Source organism: Oncorhynchus mykiss, chromosome 1 (genome assembly GCF_057628025.1).
Source record: "Oncorhynchus mykiss isolate SJ-2025 chromosome 1, ASM5762802v1, whole genome shotgun sequence".
Classification (NCBI taxonomy): Eukaryota; Metazoa; Chordata; class Actinopteri; order Salmoniformes; family Salmonidae; genus Oncorhynchus; species Oncorhynchus mykiss.
Window position 1 is genome coordinate 26748025 of NC_143022.1, and position 20235 is coordinate 26768259.

Genomic DNA, 20235 nt, shown 5'->3' on the forward strand with positions numbered 1-20235 from the left:
TAAATTCACACAGGACACCGGATAAGACAGGAGAAGTACTCCAGATATAACAAACTGACCCTAGCCCCCCGAACATAAACTACTGGCGGCTGAGACAGGAGGGGTCAGGAGACACTGTGGCCCCATCCGATGATACCCCCGGACAAGTGACCCCACCCACTTTGCCAAAGCACAGCCCCCACACCACTAGAGGGATATCTTCAACCACCAACTTACCATCCTGAGACAAGGCCGAGTATATCCCACAAAGATCTCCGACACGGCGCCAACCCAGACAGGAAGATCACGTCAGTGACTCAACCCACTCAAGTGACGCACCCCTCCTAGGGACGGCATGAAAGAGCACCAGCAAGCCAGTGACTCAGCCCCTGTAATAGGGTTAGAGGCAGAGAATCCCAGTGTGCTAATGCTAATAATAACATTACATGCATAATTGCATTTGCGGTCACTTTTGATAATGGTGTTTTCCGCTAATGGAACTCATAACATGAAGAAATAGCCTAATAGTTGATCCATTTTAAGGTAACTGTTCTGATCTGTGTCAGCCACAAGTTTTTTTTGATGCTAGTGGTTGTATTAATTTGGGATCTATCGCATCCCACAACAGTCCCAGACTGTCAGTCCCAGTTCATCCAATATCTTCATTATTCACCTCGGAATTGGATAAGGACGCAAGCATTTGCGTTGTGTCGGTCTTAACTTGTACAGTCGTGGTCAAAAGTTTTGAGAATGACACAAATATGAATTTTAACATAGTCTGCTACCTCAGTTTGTATGATGGCAATTTGCATATACTCCAGAATGTTATGAAGAGTGATCAGATGAATTGCAATTAATTGCAAAGTCCCTCTTTGCTATGCAAATGAACTTAATCCCCCAAAAACATTTCCACTGCATTTCAGCCCTGCCACAAAAGGACCAGCTGACACCATGTCAACGATTCTCTCGTTAACCTCTCTTGGATCGTTCGGGACGGTAGCGTTCCACCTTGCCAACAGCCAGTGAAATTGCAGGGCGCCAAATTCAAAACAACAGAAATCTCATAATTAAAATTCCTCAACCATACAAGTATTTTACACCATTTTAAAGATACACTTCTCGCTAATCCAACCACAGTGTCTGATTTCAAAAAGGCTTTTCGGCAAAAGCAGAACATATCATTATGTTAGGTCAGCAACTAGTCACAGAAAGCATTGAGCCATTTTCCAACCAAAGAGAGGTGTCACAAAAAGCAGAAATATAGATAACATTTATCACTAACCTTTGACGATCTTCATCAGATGACACTCCCAGGACTCAATGTTACACAATACATGTATGTTTTGTTCGATCAAGTTCATATTTATATCCAAAAAGTTTACATTGGCGCCATGTTCAGAAATGCCTCCAAAACATCCGGAGAAATTGCAGAGAGCCACATCAAATAACATAAATACTCATCATAAACTTTGATGAAAGACACATGTTTTACATAGAATTAAAGATAATCTTGTTCTTAATGCAACCGCTGTGTCAGATTTCAAAAAAGCTTTACGGCAAAAGCACAATATTCAATAATCTGAGAACAGCGTTCAGCCACAAAAGCAAGCCATACAGTTACCCGCCAAATTGTGGAGTCAACAAAAGTCATAAATAGCATACATCTTACCTTTGCTGATCTTCATCAGAATGCACTCCCAGGACTCCCACTTCCACAAGAAATGTTTGTTTTGTTCGATTACGTCCATATTTATGTCCAAATACCTCCGTTTTGTTTGTGCGTTTAGTACACTATTCCAAAGGCACAATGCACGAGCGCAAAATCCAGACGAAAAGTCAAAAGAGTTCCATTACAGTTTGGAGAAACATGTCAAACGATGTTTACAATCAATCCTTAGGGTCTTTTTATAATAAATCTTCAATAATATTCCAATCGGACAATAGCGTATTCATTACAGAGGAAAAAGAAAGAACGGCGCGCCCGCGTGACTGCGCAGTAAACAACCGATTGGCCTCAGCCTAGTCCACTTGTTGAAACAGCTCTTATTCGACACCCTTCCACAATAGAAGCCTCAAACACCTTTCTAAAGACTGTTGACATCTGCTGGAAGCCTTGGGAAGTGCAATCTGGCCCCATAGACTCAGCATATTGGACAGGCAATCACTTAAATGAAACTACAAACCTCTTCCCACTTCCTGGTTGGATTTGTCTCAGGTTTTCGCCTGCCATATGAGTTATGTTATACTCACAGACATCATTCAAACAGTTTTAGAAACTTCAGAGTGTTTACTATCCAATACTACAAATACTATGCATATATTAGCATCTGGGACAGAGTAGCAGGCAGTTTACTCTGGGCACCTTATTCATCCAAGCTACTCAATACTGCCCCCCTGTCACCAAGAAGTTAACGCAGGTGTGAGTATTGACGAGAACAAGGCTGGAGATCACTCTGGCATGCTGATTGAGTTCGAATAACAGACTGGAAGCTTCAAAGGAGGGTGGTGCTTGGAATCATTGTTCTTCCTCTGTCAACCATGGTTACCTGCAAGGAAACATGTGCCGCCATCATTGCTTTGCAATGAAAATCATTGCTTTGCAATGAAAATCATTGCTTTTCACAGCCAAGGATATTGCTGCCAATAAGATTGCACCTAAATCAACCATTTATCAGATCATCAATAACTTCAAGGAGAGCGGTTCAATTGTTGTGAAGAAGTCTTCAGGGCACCCAAGAAAGTCCAGCAAGCTCCAGGACCTTCTCCTAAAGTTGATTCAGCTGCGGGATCAGGGCACCACCAGTACAGAGCTTGCTCAGGAATGGCAGCAGGCAGGTGTGAGTGCATATGCACGCACAGTGAGGCGAATACTTTTGGAGGATGGCCTGGTGTCAAGAAGGGCAGCAAAGAAGCCACTTCTCTCCAGTAAAAACATCAGGGACAGACTGATATTCTGCAAAAGGTACAGGGATTGGATTCTGAGGACTGGGGTAAAGTCCTTTTCTCTGATGAATCCCCTTTCCGATTGTTTGGGGCATCCAGAAAAAAAAAGAATTCCGGAGAAGACAAGGTGAACGCTACCATCAGTTCTGTGTCATGCCAACAGTAAAGCATCCTGAGACCATTCATGTGTGGGGTTGCTTCTCAGCCAAGGGAGTGGGCTCACTCACAATTTTTCCTAAGAACACAGCCATGAATAAAGAATGGTACCAACACATCCTCCGAGAGCAACTTCTCCCAACCATCCAGGAACAGTTTGGTGACGAACAATGCCTTTTCCAGCGTGATGGAGCACCTTTCCATAAGGCAAAGGTGATAACTAATCCCATTGGGAACTTGTGGCCAATCCCCAAAAGGCGGGTGGACAAACAAAAACCCACAAATTCTGACAAACTCCAAGCATTGATTATGCAAGAATGGGCTGCCATCAGTCAGGATGTGGCCCAGAAGTTAATTGACAGCATGCCAGGGTGGATTGCAGAGGTTTTTAAAAAGAAAGGTCAACACTGCAAATATTGACTCTTTGCGTCAACTTCATGTAATTGTCAATAAAGGCCTTTGACACTTATGAAATGCTTGTAATTATACTTCATTATTCCATAGTAACATCTGACAAAAATATCTAAAGACACTGAAGCAGTAGACTTTGTGAAAATTTACATTTGTGTCATTCTCAAAACTTTTGGCCATGACTGTAGCCTGTGAGAAAGACCCGATTACGTGACAGAGAGTGATGTGAGTGAGAGACTCTTGTGCAGCAGACTCAGGGAGATGTAGCACAATGCAGCACTCCAGGCCGCAAAAGGCATGTCTTTTTTCTGGGTGCATTATGGCCACAAAGGGTTATGCCGCCATGAAATTTGAGGGATTATCAAGTGCTTGTCAAATTGTGAATGAGAGACTATTGGAGTATGTACAGCATGCTCAAAAAACAAAGCAGAGCTCATGTCTTTCAAGCGCCTTTCTTCAAATCATCATTAGAGTCTCATCATGCAGCCTTACAAAGCATTAAAAAATCCAACCATATATACCGACGTTTGTAGATGTCACGCCCTGACCTTAGAGAGACTTTTTATTTCTCTATTTGGTTAGGTCAGGGTGTGATTTGGGTGGGCATTCTAGTTTGTCTATTTCTTTGTTGGCCGGGAATGGTTTCCAGTCAGAGGCAGCTGTCTATCATTGTCTCTGATTGGGGATCATACTTAGGCAGCTCTTTTTCCCACCTTCAGTTGTGGGATCTTGTTTGTGTGTAGTTGCTTTCTGCACTGCATATAGCTTTATGTTTGTTTTGCATTTTGTTTTTTGGTGTCATTTAAAATAAAAGTATAATGTACGCCTACTACGCTGCACCTTGGTCTCCTTCTAACAATGGAGATAACAGTAGAACAACTAAAGTTACATTTATAACTGTCAATTTAGCATATTGGTGTACCTATTTCTTTGTTAACTGCTCAACACAAAATAGTTGCATGTGCGTACTCTCTCAAATAGTTTGGAGAAAATATTAATATTTTATTTGGCTTTGTAGGCGAAATTAAGAGGTGTAATAGACCAAATTATTAGGGTGAGGCACATGGGCTACTGACATCTTACTAGACAACATACACTTAGTATTACTTTCTTAGCTACAGTATACATATCTCCCTGGCATATTACATCATTTATGAAGCAGCATACAATACATTTTTGGACTCACATTGTTGTGCTAGGGTCACTTGAACAGGAAGGTGGCGCAGCGGTCCTCCGAGTTAACAGTTGTTTTGACAGCATGACCAATGTTGAATGTTTATCACTTTAAACTTGGAAAAGAGCCCCTTAATCCCAGATTTGGAATCACACAGCCATTGTTACTGATTTCTTCCAAACCACTCGTTTAATTTGCGATTTCCAACTTGTTGTGTTATGGACGATGAGCACCAATACGTTTTATCTATAATTTCTCTTCATTATTTCTATTCATATGACAAGGATTAAAAAGGATTTGCCAGTAGATTGTCGACTTGATTCATGACAATGACTGCTAGCTAATATTTTGAAAGTAAGATGATGACATGATCAGTCCAATCAAAGCTACTGTACATATAACGTGATTTGATGTAATTTTATCTGTGGCCAATGACCTTGAGCCTTCTTGGAAGGCCACTTCTATGGCAGCAGCCGAAGGGATAGAATTTTCAAGGTCTGCTCTTACACTTTGCAATGACATAAAATTCCTATGAGTGACAGAACAGTGAGCTAGTCACGATGCAACACTCCGTATTTCCACCACAGAAAGCACTGAGCTAGGCTGAAACACCTGCATTTTGGAGCTGCCTTACTCAAGAAAACAAAAAAGAGACCATGTTTGTATGTGGCTTTATTAACTCAATGATATATATTATTTTTTACATTGTTTACAAATTGATATGTGACACGCATTTATGCCAAAATAACATGCAAAACAGGCAAGCCCCCCCAAAAAATATATATAAATTTTCTTGTTATTGTTTTTTGCTAAAAATGTGGGGCTCAATGAGGGCTCTGCCCCACCTGCCCTGAATGACGGGTCAACACTGGCCATTTGGCATAGCCATATCAGGACCTAACATAAGGACAACTCGGAGTATCAGAGTATTTTATTATTTTCTTCTGAAATAGACAACGTTTTCTTCATATCATGATTCTTTAGACCTATATAAAATAAATAATGGATTTATTGTGAAGATGTAGAGGCTATATTACATGGATTTATTAGACTTTTTAAAATGGCTTGTAGGCTATGTATGGAAACCAGGTGATGCTAAATGTGTTAATGTTAAGTAATTACAGTGAAACCGACAGTTATTTGCTTGACAATCACCGGCTGACAAAATTTTGTGACCGCCGCAGCCCTAGTCCCAGCTGAAAATAGCTCTGAAGCAGGGAGTCAGAGCCACAAGGGACTAACCATGAATTCACCAGCACAGCACTTTTAGCTTCCAGAAACTATCGCATAGGGAAGTAAAGTCACAATGTACTAACACATTCATGATCATACTCAATGTCAGTTATTGTTGAACAATTTGCTAGTCATGCAATGCTTGCAGTTGTAAGTTCATTAAATTGAGGACTAAACAGCAAATACTTTTGATATTGGCATGCCATGGAAATTAATGTTTTTTATCTTTCATGTATACACTTACAGTCATATTGTCATGAAGAATTTCAGCAAAGGGCAACGTTGATCAAAATCAGTTTTAGAAACCATAAAAATATACCTTATGGAACTGCGGGGATTGTGAAGAAAAAAAACACAGGCACAGACACACATGCACATAAGACATAAACTCTACACACACGTACACGTGTTGTATTGTAAATATGTGATAGTGGAGTAGTGGCCTAAGGGAACAAACTAAATGTTTTGGGTAAAGTGTAATGAAATGTATTGTCATGTAATATTTGAAATGGTACAGTTGGAAATGTACATACACCTGAGCCAAATACATTTAAACTCAGTTTATCACAATTCCTGACATTTAATCCTAGTAAAAAAATCCCTGTTTTAAGTCAGTTAGGATCACCACTTTATTTTAAGAATGTGAAATGTCAGAATAATAGTAGAGACAATTATTTCTTTCAGCTTTTTTTTCTTTCATCACATTCCCAGTGGGTTAGAAGTTAACATACACTCAATTAGTATTTGGTAGCATTGCCTTTAAATTGTTTAACTTGGGTCAAACGTTTTTGGTAGCCTTCCACAAGCTTCCCACAATAAGTTGGGTGAATTTTGGCCCATTCCTCCTGACAGAGTTGGTGTAACGGAGTCAGGTTTGAAGGCCTCCTTGCTTGCACACACTTTTTCAGTTCTGCCCACAAATGTTCTATGGGATTGAGGTCAGGGCTTTGTGATGGCCACTACAATACCTTGGCTTTGTGATGGCCACTACAATACCTTGACTTTGTTGACCTTAAGCCATTTTGCCACAACTTTGGAAGTATGCTTGGGGTCATTGTCCATTTGGAAGACCCATTTTCGACCAAGCTTTAACTTCCTGACTGATGTCTTAAGATGGTGCTTCAACATATCCACATAATTTATTGCCTCATGAAGCCATCTATTTTGTGAAGTGCACCAGTCCCTCCTGCAGCAAAGCACCCCCACAACATGATGCTGCCACCCCCGTGCTTCACGGTTGGGATGGTGTTCTTCGGCTTGCAAGCCTCCCCCATTTTCCTTCAAACATAACGATGGTAATTATGTCCAAACAGTTCTATTTTTGTTTCATCAGACCACAGGACATTTCTCCAAAAAGTATGGTCTTTGTCCCCATGTGCAGCTGCAAACCATAATCTGGCTTTTTTATGGCGGTTTTGGAGCAGTGGCTTCTTCCTTGCTGAGCAGCCTTTCAGGTTATGTCAATATAGGACTCGTTTTACTGTGGATATAGATACATTTGTAACTCTGTCCTCCAGCATCTTCACAAGGTCCTTTGCTGTTGTTCTGGGATTGATTTGCACTTTTCGCACCAAAGTATTTTAATCTCTAGGAGACAGAACGCGTCTCCTTCCTGAGCGGTATGACGGCTGCGTGGTCCCAAGGTGTTTATATTTGGCTATTATTGTTTGTACAGACGAACGTGGTACCTTCAGGCATTTGGAAATTGCGCTCAAGGATGAACCAATTTTTTTCTGAGGTCTTGGCTGATTTCTTTTGATTTTCCCATGATGTCAAGCAAAGAGGCACTGAGTTTGAAGGTAGGCCTTGAAATACATCCACAGGTACACCTCCAATTGACTCAAATGATGTCAATTAGCCTATCTGAAGCTTCTAAAGCCATGACATAATTTCCGGGAATTTTCCAAGCTGTTTAAAGGCACAGTCAACTTACTGTATGTAAACATCTGACCCACTGGAATTGTGATACAGTGAATTATAAATTAAATAATCTGTCTGTAAACAATTGTTGGAAAAATGACTTGTGTCATGCACAAAGTAGATGTCCTAACCGACTTGCCAAAACTATAGTTTGTTAACAAGAAATTTGTGGAGTGGTTGAAAAATGAGTTTTAATGACTTCAACCTAAGTGTATGTAAACTTCCGACTTCAACTGTATATAACTGCCTTACTGTTGCTGGACTGCAGGAAGCTGCCTTAGCAGCAGCTAATGGGGATCCTTAATATATACAAATTCAAAATTGGAGAATTAGTACTATAATGAATTTGCATAACAGGGGATACAGTACCTTTATAAGAAACGTGAGGTTCAGGTGAGTTACATTAGTGAACCCAGACACAGAAATTGCGGAAATGGTGTGTGTGCCAGCCTGCCAGGAACTGTGTCTCCTCAGCTTGACTGCCAAGGACATTCTTACAGTGAGAGAGATGCTCGGACACTGTGATGCTATGCTCTGTTTCATCTTGGCTCACCACGTGACAGTTACCAACACTAACTGAAACCAACAGCCAGCAAAGTGTCATGCACAAAGTAGATGTCCTAACCGACTTGCCAAAACTATAGTTTGCTATCCATGAAATTGCTATCCATGAAATGGCTATTAATGTGTATGCTTGTGTGTGTATATTCAGTGCATTCGGAAAGTATTCAGACCCCTTCCCTTTTTCCACATTTTATTATGTTACAGCCTTATTCTAAAATTGATTAAATCCATTTTTCCCTCATCAATCTACACACAATACCCAGTAGTGACAAAGCGATAACAGGTTTCTAGAAAATACATGCTAATTTATACTTTCATAAGTATCCAGACATTTTGCTATGATGCTCAAAATTGAGCTTGGGTGCATTCTGTTTCCATTTATCATCCTTGAGACGTTTTTACAACCTGATTGGAGTCCACCTTTGATAAATTCAATTGATTGGATATGCTTTGGAAAGGTACACATCTGTCTATATAAGGTCCCACAGTTGTCAGCGCAAAAACCAAGCCATGAGGTCGAAGGAATTGTCCATAGAGCTTTGGGACAGAATTATGTTGAGGCAAATATCTGGGGAAAGGTACCAAAACATTTTTGCAGTATTGAAGATCCCCAAGAACACAGTGGCCTCCATCATTCTTGGAATCAATTTGGAACCATCAAGCGTAAAGGGTCTGAATAGTTAGTTACATGTCTGTAAATGTGATATTAGCTAACATTTCTAAAATCTGCTTTTGCTTTGTCATGATGTAATATTGTGTGTAGATTGATGAAGGGGGAAAATGATGTAATCCATTTTAGAATAAGGCTGTAATGTAACAAAATGTGGAAAAAGTGATGGGGTCTGAATATGTTACAGATGCACTGTATGTAAATATACAGTACCAGTCAAAAGTTTGGACACACATACTCATTCTAGTTATTTTTTTATTTTTACTCTTTACTACATTGTAGAATAATAGTGCAGACATCAAAAGTAGCCACCCACAGCTTTGCACACGCTTGACATTCTCTCAACAGGCTTCACTTGGAATGCTTTTCCAACAGTCTTGAAGGAGTTCCCACATATGCTGAGCACTTGTTGGCTGCTTTGCCTTCACTCTGCAGTCCAACTCATCCCAAAACCATCTCAATTGGGTTGAGGTTGGGTGATTGTGGAGGCCAGGTCATCTGATGCAGCACTCCATCACTCTCCTTCTTGGTCAAATAGCCCTTACACAGCCTGGAGGTGTGTTGGGTCATTGTCCTGTTGAAAAACAAATGATAGTCCCACTAAGCTCAAACCAGATGGGATGGTGTATTGTTGCAGAATGCTCTGATAGCCATGCTGGTTAAGTGTTTCTTGAATTCTAAATGAATCACTGACAGTGTCACCAGCATAGCACCACCACATCATCACACCTCCTCCTCCACGCTTCAAGGTGGGAACCACACATAGCGGAGATCATCCGTTCACCTACTCTGCGTCTTGGCCCAATCAAGTCTCTTCTTCTTATTGGTGTCCTTTAGTGGTGGTTTCTTTGCAGCAATTCAACCATGAAGGCCTGATTCACACAGTCTCCTCTGAACAGTTGATGTTGAGATGTGTCTGTTACTGTGTTATTTCATAGTTTTGATGTCTACATTATTATTCTACAATATAGAAAATAGTAAAAATAAAGAAATGCCCTCGAATTAGTAGGTGTGTCCAAACCTTTGAGTGGTACTGTTTATAAATATATAAATTATGTGTGTGTGTTATATGGTAATTGGTAACTTGTTGTTCAGTGTATGACTTGAGTAGTGTATTTGATTACAGCATGTATTGGTTGTGTGTCAGAGCTTGCTGCAGTTTCTTTCTTTCCCTCACTCTACCAGCCTGTGTTGGACCTGAAGGCTGTCGGCAGCACCGGGAGAGGAGGGGTGGGTAAGTAAATAAGCCCATAAAGGATGCTTTGAGCCAGGCAGTGTGGAGGAGAGAAGAGGGGGTCTGTCTGAACAGTCCTGAGTCTTGTTGGAAGCTGGCTGCGCTGCAGTGAGCTGGGACAGGGAGGGGGAGAGGACAGGAGAGGAGGGTGAGCTAGTGAGAGGGTAGAGGGCTCTTGAAGAGGAAAAGCAACGTCAGTCTGGGCAGCTATGCACCGAGCCAGGACAGTGTGACAGAGGAGAGGGGAGCAGGGATTTGGGCTGTGCTGCAGAGGGATGCAGAGAGGAGCTGCCACTGCAGTAGGAGAGAGAGACTGAGACAGAGAGGGGGACTGAAGGACAAGCACCAGCCAGGAGGCTACAGAGATCCATTCTTAGACATCCAACCTCTACCACATCGTGGCCTGGCTGCTTGCCCATGGGAGAGACCTGTGAGCAGGCATGGACTCCAGACCAGATGGGCAAGATTCTGCCAGGACCAGGGATGGGATCAGATCATCTGCTATCCTCCTGTACATTTCTCCCTGCCTAACACCCTCAACTGCTGGCTGAGATACTGGGATCTGAGGGCCTTCATGCCCCAGGACAGTCCGGGTAGATAGAGGAGAGGGAGAGGAGGTGGGTCAGGGGAGACACAGGATAAGGAGGAGGTGGTAGCTGTAGTTTTTTGATGAGGGTCTCCTAAATTAAGTGAGTTGGAATAAAGATGTAGTGTGAGTGGGAAGCAGAACAAGGAGTGAGCTGTGCTGCAGAGTGTGGTGGAGTGGAGTGGGGCAGACCGGGAGCTGGGTGGACTGACGGACACACTGCCTGAGCTGCAAGGGTAACTCCAGAGGGGAGACGGAGCCCGGGTTGTACTCTGGGTCAGGAAGGTACGGGACAATATATACTGTGTTTTATATGTGTATGTGTGCGAGAGAACATAAAATCATTCTAAAGGATGTCTTGTGTGTAGTGTTATGTGGAGCAAATTCGTTTCCTCTCTGTGCCAATGGCCAAAACAGGATATTGGTAGTAACATTTGGCTAAAACAAACCTTCTCAGAATATATTCATGGTTATTATATGTGAGTAGTAGAAATAGAGGGAGTATGTGGTGGGGTGAGAGTAAATGACATTCTGTTCATGGATAGATGAATGTGTCTATGTGAGTGTTGTGTGTCGGCTTGTGTCAGGTTAGTACGTTAAGTGTGTGGTATAGGCTTCTGTATTTCATGGCAGAGCACAGTGGTTGGTTCCCTGAGGCTGGTGCAATGTTAGAAAGACTTCACCGACAGGAACTAACGCCTCAGAATTCCATTTGAAGACGTGACCTGTGCAAGGAAAACGTTGCCTGTTTGAAGTTCCATTGGATCACTGGTTGACTCCAAATTTGAAGGCCCTGTTGGGTTTTGTCAGCAGACTAAAACAGGCCTTAAGGGAAGTGGTGCTACTCTAGCTGCTCATACATTCTATTTGACTAACAGTCAGAGTGTACAGTTACCAGCAACCTCAGAGTGCCAGAGAAGGGCTTTAGCTCTGCAACCACACGCCTCTTTGTATTGGGGAATGATGTTTTTCATGATACGAGCTAGGCCCCTTTGTTCCAGTGAAGATACGTTTTTTTATTTTACCCCTTTTTTCTCCCTAATTTCGTGATATCTAATTGGTAGTTACAGTCTTGTCCTATCGCTGCAACTCCCGTACGGACTCGGGAGAGGTGAAGGTCGAGACCCGTGCATCCTCTGAAACACAACCTCGCCAAGCCGCACTGCTTCTTGACACAAAGCTCGCTTAACCTGGACCCAGCCGCACCAATGTGTCAGAGGATACAACGTACAACTGGCGACCGTGTCAGCGTGCATGCACCCGGTCCGGAGGAGTTGCTAGAGCGCCATGGGAAAAGGACAACCCGGCCGGCCAAATCCTCACGTTGCCTCATTGTGCGCTTCCTCATTTGTCTCCCAGTCGCGGCCGGCTGCGACACAGCCTGGGATTGAACCAGGATTTGTTGTGACGCAGCTAGCACCGAGATACAGTGCCTTAGACTGATACGCCACTCGGTAGGCCCGTGAAGAGAAAGCTTAACGCTACAACATACAATGACATTCTAGACAATTCGGAGCTTCCAACTTTGTGGCAACAGTTTGGGGAAGGCCCTTTCCTGTTTCAGCATGACAATGCCCCTGTGCACAAAGCCCACACAGAAGGTCCACACAGAAGATTTGTTGAGATGGGTGTGAAAGAACTTGACTGGTCTGTACAGAGCCCTGACCTCAACCCCATCGAACACCTTTGGGTGTTCCTAATGCTCTTGTGGCTGAATGGAAGCAAGTCCCCACAGCAATGTTCCAATATCTAGTGGAAAACCCTATCAAAAGAGTGGAGGCTGTTATAACAGCAAAGGGGGGACCAACTCCGTATTAATGCCAATGATTTTGGAATGAGATTTTCTACGAGTAGGTGTCCACATACCTTTGGTCATGTAGTATATGTTGTGAGATTGAAAGAGAGCCCTCTAGAGGGGAGTAGATGTGAATTGTTATACTGAAGATTACATAATATAATATTCTTAGTCCTGGTGACAATGTTTATATTGACATACTGTAAGCAGCTGATTCTTTTTTGCATGGGAAGCAGAAAGATCTCTGAGTTTATCATTGTAATTTGCAGACACTGTGCCCTGGCTCCAGAGCTTTGATTCACAGGCTTGGTGGAAAACTATGACTCTTTAAAGAAAGGCTGTGGAAGTTACAGTTAGATTGATAAATTATCAAGTTTAAACCCAGCCAGTAGGAGACTCCACACACTTGCCCCATCGCTCTCTCCCTTCACACGGTCATCCACGCCCCCTCCTTTCCTCTTTGGTTTCTCACCCCTCCCTTCCTCCCTCCTTCCCTTCTTCTGTAGTCACTGTAAAAGTGCCTGTCCCACAGCCAAAATGCTCATTCAGTCTGCACCAGCCTGCCATTACACCTGAGAATACAGTCCATTCAATCTGCTGGAGGGAGGCATTACACCTGAGAATACCTGCCTGGGACCCACCTGGGAATAGCTACCTGTGCCTGAGCTTGGATCTCGCCTGAAAATACCTGCCAGCCTTTCCTCTGTGAATGCTGACCTGCAGCTCGCCCGAGAGCCGCTGAATTGCAAAGCAGATTCTTAATGTGAATGGGAAATCCAAGCCAGAGAAGATACATGTACTACACCAGGATATGTATGTTTAAGTAGCAGGGACAAAGCCTTGATCATGAGATGATACCCTAATCCTCCAGGTGTGAGCCAGCTATCACCTCTACCGCCACAGTGAGTACTGGGCTTTGATCATTCACTACCATGGAGACTGACTACAGTATTGTTCAGATATAGCCTTAAGTGGTGATGAAGGGTTACAGTCTGTGTTGGTTAGTGCATTGTATAGTAGTGGAATGGTCTCTCTCTCTCTCTTTCTTTTTGGGGAGATGTTAATTAGAGGGTTTAGTGCAGAAAGGTATGGTGGTTCTAGAATTGATTTTGTGATTGTTTTGGCGATGTGACATTTCAGAGGCTGGAATTCTATGGGTTTCTGCATCAGTGATCAGTGATACTGTTCATCTTCATGATGCCTTAAAAACAGCAACAACTAACGTTACTCTTCGTTTTATTTATTTATTGTTTATTCATTGGCTGTGCAGTTCAACTTGGAAGTCCTAGTTTCTACCTGAAACATGATATTTAGTCCATAGAGTTTGACATGGAGCCCCCTCTCTATTCATTTCTAATCCTGGCTGCTAACAGCCCCCCAATGAATGTGGCTCTCTAATTAGGGTCAAACAGACCCTGTCCCTGTCTGTCTGCTTGCCTGTCATCTTCTCTATGCCCAGGGGGCATTTAGAGCATGCTGGCTGCCTCGCCCCTCATATTGCCCCCCATGGTCCATGGATCATAGACTGGCCTTCAGAGGGGAATAGTTATGTGTTGTCAGTCGACACTGAATTAATCTGCACTCATTTTCCAAAAACAATTCTAGATACAATACCATGCATGGTGGAATACATTTGGAATAATGTGATATCCTGGAAATTGAGTTTGGGTAGTGTACTACTTATTCTGGTGGAGTACCATATTTACCCTAATTACAAGTTGCTTAAATAAAATCAAATCTACATGTTATTCGTCACATACACAGTTTACAGTAGGTATAAAAGGTGCAGTGAAATGCTTATGTGCTAGCTCCCTCAATACAGTACATTAATAAATATAAATAAGCATAAAAGAGTCAAGTCAAAAATAACAAGTATTAGGAGAGGTAGTATGCATAGTAATGATGGACTTTATTTACACTGTATTTACAAATATAAAGTGGGTAGTGACTTGGTCACGCAGTAGAATAAATAATATATACACCAGGGTTGACTGTGTGTGTGTGTGTTACAAGTTCCTTAGTGTATTATTACATTGAAAGCGGGTCTCATAGAAACATGATGAGAGAATGTACTGTATGTGTGACAGTGCCAGGATGTAAATCCACTTGGTGAGTAGTTATTTACATTTCTGCCAGTGTTTTCCAAAGAAGTGTATGTTATGATATGAGGGCTGTGAATGAGGGCCGTCTTTCTCCAGCCGAACCGAGAGGGGTGCACAGGGAGGTAATTTAATCAATGAAAGGGGGGGAATTGTTCTCCAGTCTGGCCACTCCTGAGTGTCTGCCAAGCCCTGCCTCGCCTTTAATTAACGTCATTAACCTGGGAGGAGAGAGAGAGTCTGACTGAGTCTGAAGACTGCTGGAGATGCCAGACAGAAGTTACTCTAGCCAGTTGTTTCTGTCTGTCAGGAAAATGAAGGCCAACTGATGAACTAGGCATCATTTCCAGAGATTGTTTAAAGGTTGTAAATGGCTATGCTGTTTCTCCGTGTTTATTCTGCATTTTTTAGGTGAGGTCTTTCACATTCTTTCATTTGGAAAAATGTGGGTATTGCTTGAATCTTAATCTTTACTTTTCGACGTAGCCAAAAATCCCATTATTTAGTGTTATGAAAAGTGGATAGCCTAGTTAGTGTATGTTTCAGAAGAGTACTGGTCGTTAAGGGTGTGACAGAAAAGACAGGAAATTACAATTACATTTACTGAAATAAGGGAGCAAATAAACATGTCTAATATGTAAACCTGTGAACTCATCATCTGCCTGTAGTTCCTAGGAGCTTATCAGGGCAAGCCTGTGTGAGCTATCCCTGGGTGTTCTCTATCATTGTATAGACAACTATTGATGTGGGCAATATAAAATAGATTCACCACTAAACAAACCCAACCACATGTATTTATACATTCAAGGCCTGGCTAAAAATGGTATTTGATGAATTCATATAAGGCATCTCAAAGTGTATTACCTGCTTTGGATTTTCTTAAACACATGTGGTTTCTTGTCTGCCTCCATCCAAACCCAGCCTGAGCTCTGTCTGTCCTCCAACATTTCTGTCTGTCCCCATTCTGACTCCTTCCCCTCTCCTTTCCCCCCCAGATGCCCTCTCGCTGTAGGACTGTGCTGCATATCGTAACCACCACCCTGTTCGCCACAGTGGTGCTGTTTGGGATCCTGCTGGCCTATGTGACTGGCTATCAGTTCATCCACACAGAGCAGCACCACCTGTCCTTCGGCCTGTACGGAGCCATCCTGTCCCTGCATCTTTTCCTCCAGAGCCTGTTTGCCTTCCTGGAGCACAGACACATGCGCAGCCCCGCCCGGCCCCAGCACCTGCGGCGCTCTGTGGCCCTGTGCATCGCAGCCTACCAGGAGGACCCAGACTACCTGAGGAAGTGCCTCTGCAGCGTGCGCCGCATCTCCTTCCCCAGCCTGAAGGTGGTGCTGGTGGTGGACGGGAACAGACCGGAGGACCACTACATGATGGACATCTTCCAGGAGGTGATGGGTGGAGTGGACCAGGCTGGCAGCGTGGTGTGGAAGGGGAACTACCACAGTGACGGGGGTGGAGGGGTGGGCAGAGGGGGGACTGGAGCAGCGTCCCTGCATGCGCAGGAGGCTGCACGTGTGGCCAGGCTAGTGAGAGGCTGTCGCTACTCCTGTATCATGCAAGAGTGGGGAGGGAAGAGAGAGGTGATGTACACAGCCTTCAAAGCCCTGGGAGACTCTGTGGACTATATCCAGGTAAGTCTCTTTGTGTTTAAATTTTGAATCTCTCAACGGGTCCTCTGTTCTGCTTGATATAAATAGGTAACCTCAACTCCTTGTGACTGAGTCTCCACAGACTTTGGCACAAGGCCCTGTATCGATGCTCTTCCATTACAGAGCAATATCTCAAAGTTGCGAACACACACACGCGCGCGCGTGCGCGCACACACACACATACGCACACAGAGGTAATCCCATTACTCAAAGGCCAGTCACGAGCAGCATTTCCCCCCCTCCCAAGTGAGTACTCTTTTATACACTCTCAAGTGTTGCATATTATAGCAACTGATTGAAATGTCTGCATTTCTCCTGGGCTTGCATACTGTATACATAGAGCAATAATACAGTATATTACTGCATTGCCAGGGTCAAAGTTCAGTTGTTCAGCTGGATCTCTTCTGTATACTTCTTGAACACCTGTGTGCTGTCAGAAGTCTCTAATTTCTTTCAGCTAACTTGAGTGGCACCTGATGAAACACAGGGGACCTGAATCACCTGCTGTGTCCCTAAGCCTTCATTCTTGGGTCTTTTGCAATCATTTATAAACACTTAACCACTCATTTATTAATGTAGACCACATCAGTGTGTATTGCACACATATCATCCCTACAGCAATCGTAGTAAGATCAATAGCTGATTGTGTGATGGGATAAGCAAATTAGATTAATCCACTGTCAAAGCCAATCCCATTACCACCAACTTGGCTCCATGTCAGTTATATTATAAGGATGGAAATAATACACCTGTGTATGTGTGGCTTTGCAGGTGTGTGATTCAGACACAGTTCTGGATCCAGCGTGCACCATAGAGATGCTGAAGATTCTAGAAGAGGATGCAAAGGTGGGCGGAGTAGGTGGAGATGTTCAGGTGAGAGACTTCTTTCTCTAAGAAGACCCTTCACATTGTTGTTATTGTCATCATTTCTAAATGTATTTACTAGTTCTACTGAATCACCAGTAACAGTTTCTCCTCACTTGTCTCTGTTTCCCTTCAGATCCTGAATAAGTATGACTCGTGGATCTCCTTCCTGAGCAGTGTTCGTTACTGGATGGCCTTCAACGTGGAGCGGGCCTGCCAGTCCTACTTTGGCTGTGTGCAGTGTATCAGTGGCCCCCTGGGCATGTACCGCAACTCCCTGCTGCAGCAGTTCCTAGAGCCCTGGTATCACCAGACCTTCCTGGGCAGCAAGTGCAGCTTTGGTGACGACCGCCACCTCACCAACCGCGTGCTGAGCTTCGGTTACAAGACCAAGTTCACGGCCCGCTCCAAGTGCCAGACTGAAACGCCAACGCGCTACCTCCGCTGGCTCAACCAGCAGACCCGCTGGAGCAAGTCCTACTTCAGAGAGTGGCTGTACAACGCCCTCTGGTTCCACAAGCACAGCCTTTGGATGACATACGAGTCTGTGGTGACGGGTTTCTTCCCCTTCTTCCTTGTTGCCACTGTGATCCACCTTTTCTACCGCGGGCGCCTGTGGAACATCCTTCTCTTCCTGTTGACAGTGCAACTGGTTGGCATGGTGAAGGCCACCTACGCCTGCTTCCTGAGGGGCAGTCTGGTCATGATCTTCATGTCTCTCTACTCCCTCCTCTACATGTCCAGCCTGCTACCAGCCAAGATCTTTGCCCTGCTCACTATCAATAAGGCTGGCTGGGGCACGTCAGGGCGGAGGAAGATTGTGGTGAACTTCATAGGGGCGGTGCCCGTCACAGTGTGGGGGGCTGTGCTGCTGGGTGGGGTTGCCTACACCATCTACTGTGAGACCCAGGAGCCCTTCAGTGAAACCGAGAAAGCGCTTCTCATCGCTGGGGTCATCCTGTACGCCTGCTACTGGCTCATTCTGCTGGTTCTCTACCTGGCTATAGTGGCCAAGCGCTGCAACAAGAGAGAGGATCAGTACCACCTGCCGTACGCAGAGGCATAAGACATGGATCCTTGTTCAGTCCCTTGTGTGCTGCTAGAACAACTGAGCCAGTCTGTGGCCCCACCACTCTGTCTCCATGGTGCTAAACCTCTGGGACCTATGGGGCATGAATGTGTTGTAGAATGACAATGGACGGACAGTTCTCACATTAACCTGGGAGACTTGGTTAAGTAGGTTACAAACCTTTTCTACAGTACAGAGTCCTCTACCAGTGGCCATGGTGCTTACCATGGATATAAAGCACATTATCACACAGCCCGTTTGGCCATGGTGGGACAAGGTGTGGCCAGGATATACCAGAGATCATAAGAGTTATGACACGGTGTGTGTCAGTATGAAGCAATGTTGATATGTTACTTGATGCACTGAGCTGAGGGCCTTCTCTGCCTCAATCAGGACACACAATGATCTACAGTTGTATTTTTGTAATACAAAAATTGATAGACAATCTAACATTTATACAAACATAACTTACAAATACATTTGGTGCTGATGAACAGGCCCAGGGTAAACTTTTAGCTCGTAAGCTAATGGCTTGCAAGACTATTGACACTCAATTGAATTAGTCAGTGAGTTTCAGTGGCCATTTTGTTCTATGGGTGCCAAATTGTATTCACATTATACTGCAGTGTTCATTACAGGATGTACTTTTCCAAGTGAGGATAATCCCACATTAATTCCATCATGTAGACTATGACCAAAGAGCACTTGTTTTTTGACATGTCGTACCATTAATACAACATAAGTACTAACTCCATTGCTGTTATTAGTTGTAAATCCATGAGAAAATAAAAACATGATCCCATTTTATCAAGGTCAGGTGGTATTAGTGTAGGTGCTACCATGTCTAAGTTGACATGTGTTTTTTGTTGTTGGAGAATGGAGATAATGTCGTGGAAGTTTCCACTTGTGTGCTATTTAAGTTGTGTTCATATTATTTTATTAAATGAGGATTGCATAACTTGAAACTTGAAAGTGCAAACAAGACACATAAAACAATGTTTGTTTACAGACTTGCTCAGCCTCTATCTACCAATGGTGCAGTGGGTCAATTTGATGGTACAGTACATTTCCAGAGGTGATATAGATGTTCAAGTACAAACTTTGTGGGCCACCAGGAATATGTTTTCAGTGTTGTCTTGGCTATGAATTAGAGTTTGCTGTTGTTGGGGCTCAGAACTGCAACCTCCACACCAGTTTCACAAGGCACAAAATTGTTTGCAATTCCTTCAAGTATTGGTGGCCATGAATTGTGACCACATTATTTTTGAGTTTTTTTATACTGAAATTGGGGTTAAACAGATAAAGAGCCCCCACAAAAATGTAGTACTTTGAAGTTATTTCCCGAGTGCAATGTCAACATAAAGTTAACACCAACATAAAGTGTCTTAATAGGGCGTTGGGCCACCACGAGCCAGAAAAGCTTCAATGCACCTTGGCATAGTTTCTACAATTGTCTGGAACTCTATTGGAGGGATGTGACACCATTCTTCCACGAGAAATTCCATAATTTGGTGTTTTGTTGATGGTGGTGAAAAACGCTGTCTCAGGCGCAGCTCCAGAATCTCCCATAAGTGTTCAATTGCGTTGAGATCTGGTGACTGAGATGGCCATGGCATGTGGCTTACATCGTTTTCATGCACAACCACTCATACCCTGTCAATGGGGGGCATTGCCATCCTATGGGGGCCAGTGGTGGAAAAAGTACCCAATTGTCATACTTGAGTAAAAGTAAAGATACTTAATAGAAAATGACTCAAGTAAAAGTGAAAGTCACCCAGTAAAATACTACTTGAGTAAAAGTCTAAAAGTATTTAGTTTTAAATATACTTTAGTATCAAAAGTAAATGTAATCGCTAAAATATACTTAAGTATCAAAAGAA

At 43.3% G+C, this 20235-nt stretch overlaps 1 protein-coding gene across 1 annotated transcript; it reads left to right on the plus strand.

The window, feature by feature from the left end:
* The first annotated feature begins 15669 nt into the window (after positions 1-15669).
* LOC110519986 (hyaluronan synthase 3) lies at positions 15670-18468 on the plus strand. Its single transcript, XM_021596928.3, has 3 exons — positions 15670-16404; positions 17194-17295; positions 17423-18468. Exons 1-3 carry the CDS (start codon positions 15760-15762, stop codon positions 18350-18352), a joined length of 1677 nt encoding a protein of 558 aa, XP_021452603.2. The 5' UTR covers positions 15670-15759; the 3' UTR covers positions 18353-18468.
* The last annotated feature ends 1767 nt before the right edge of the window (positions 18469-20235 follow it).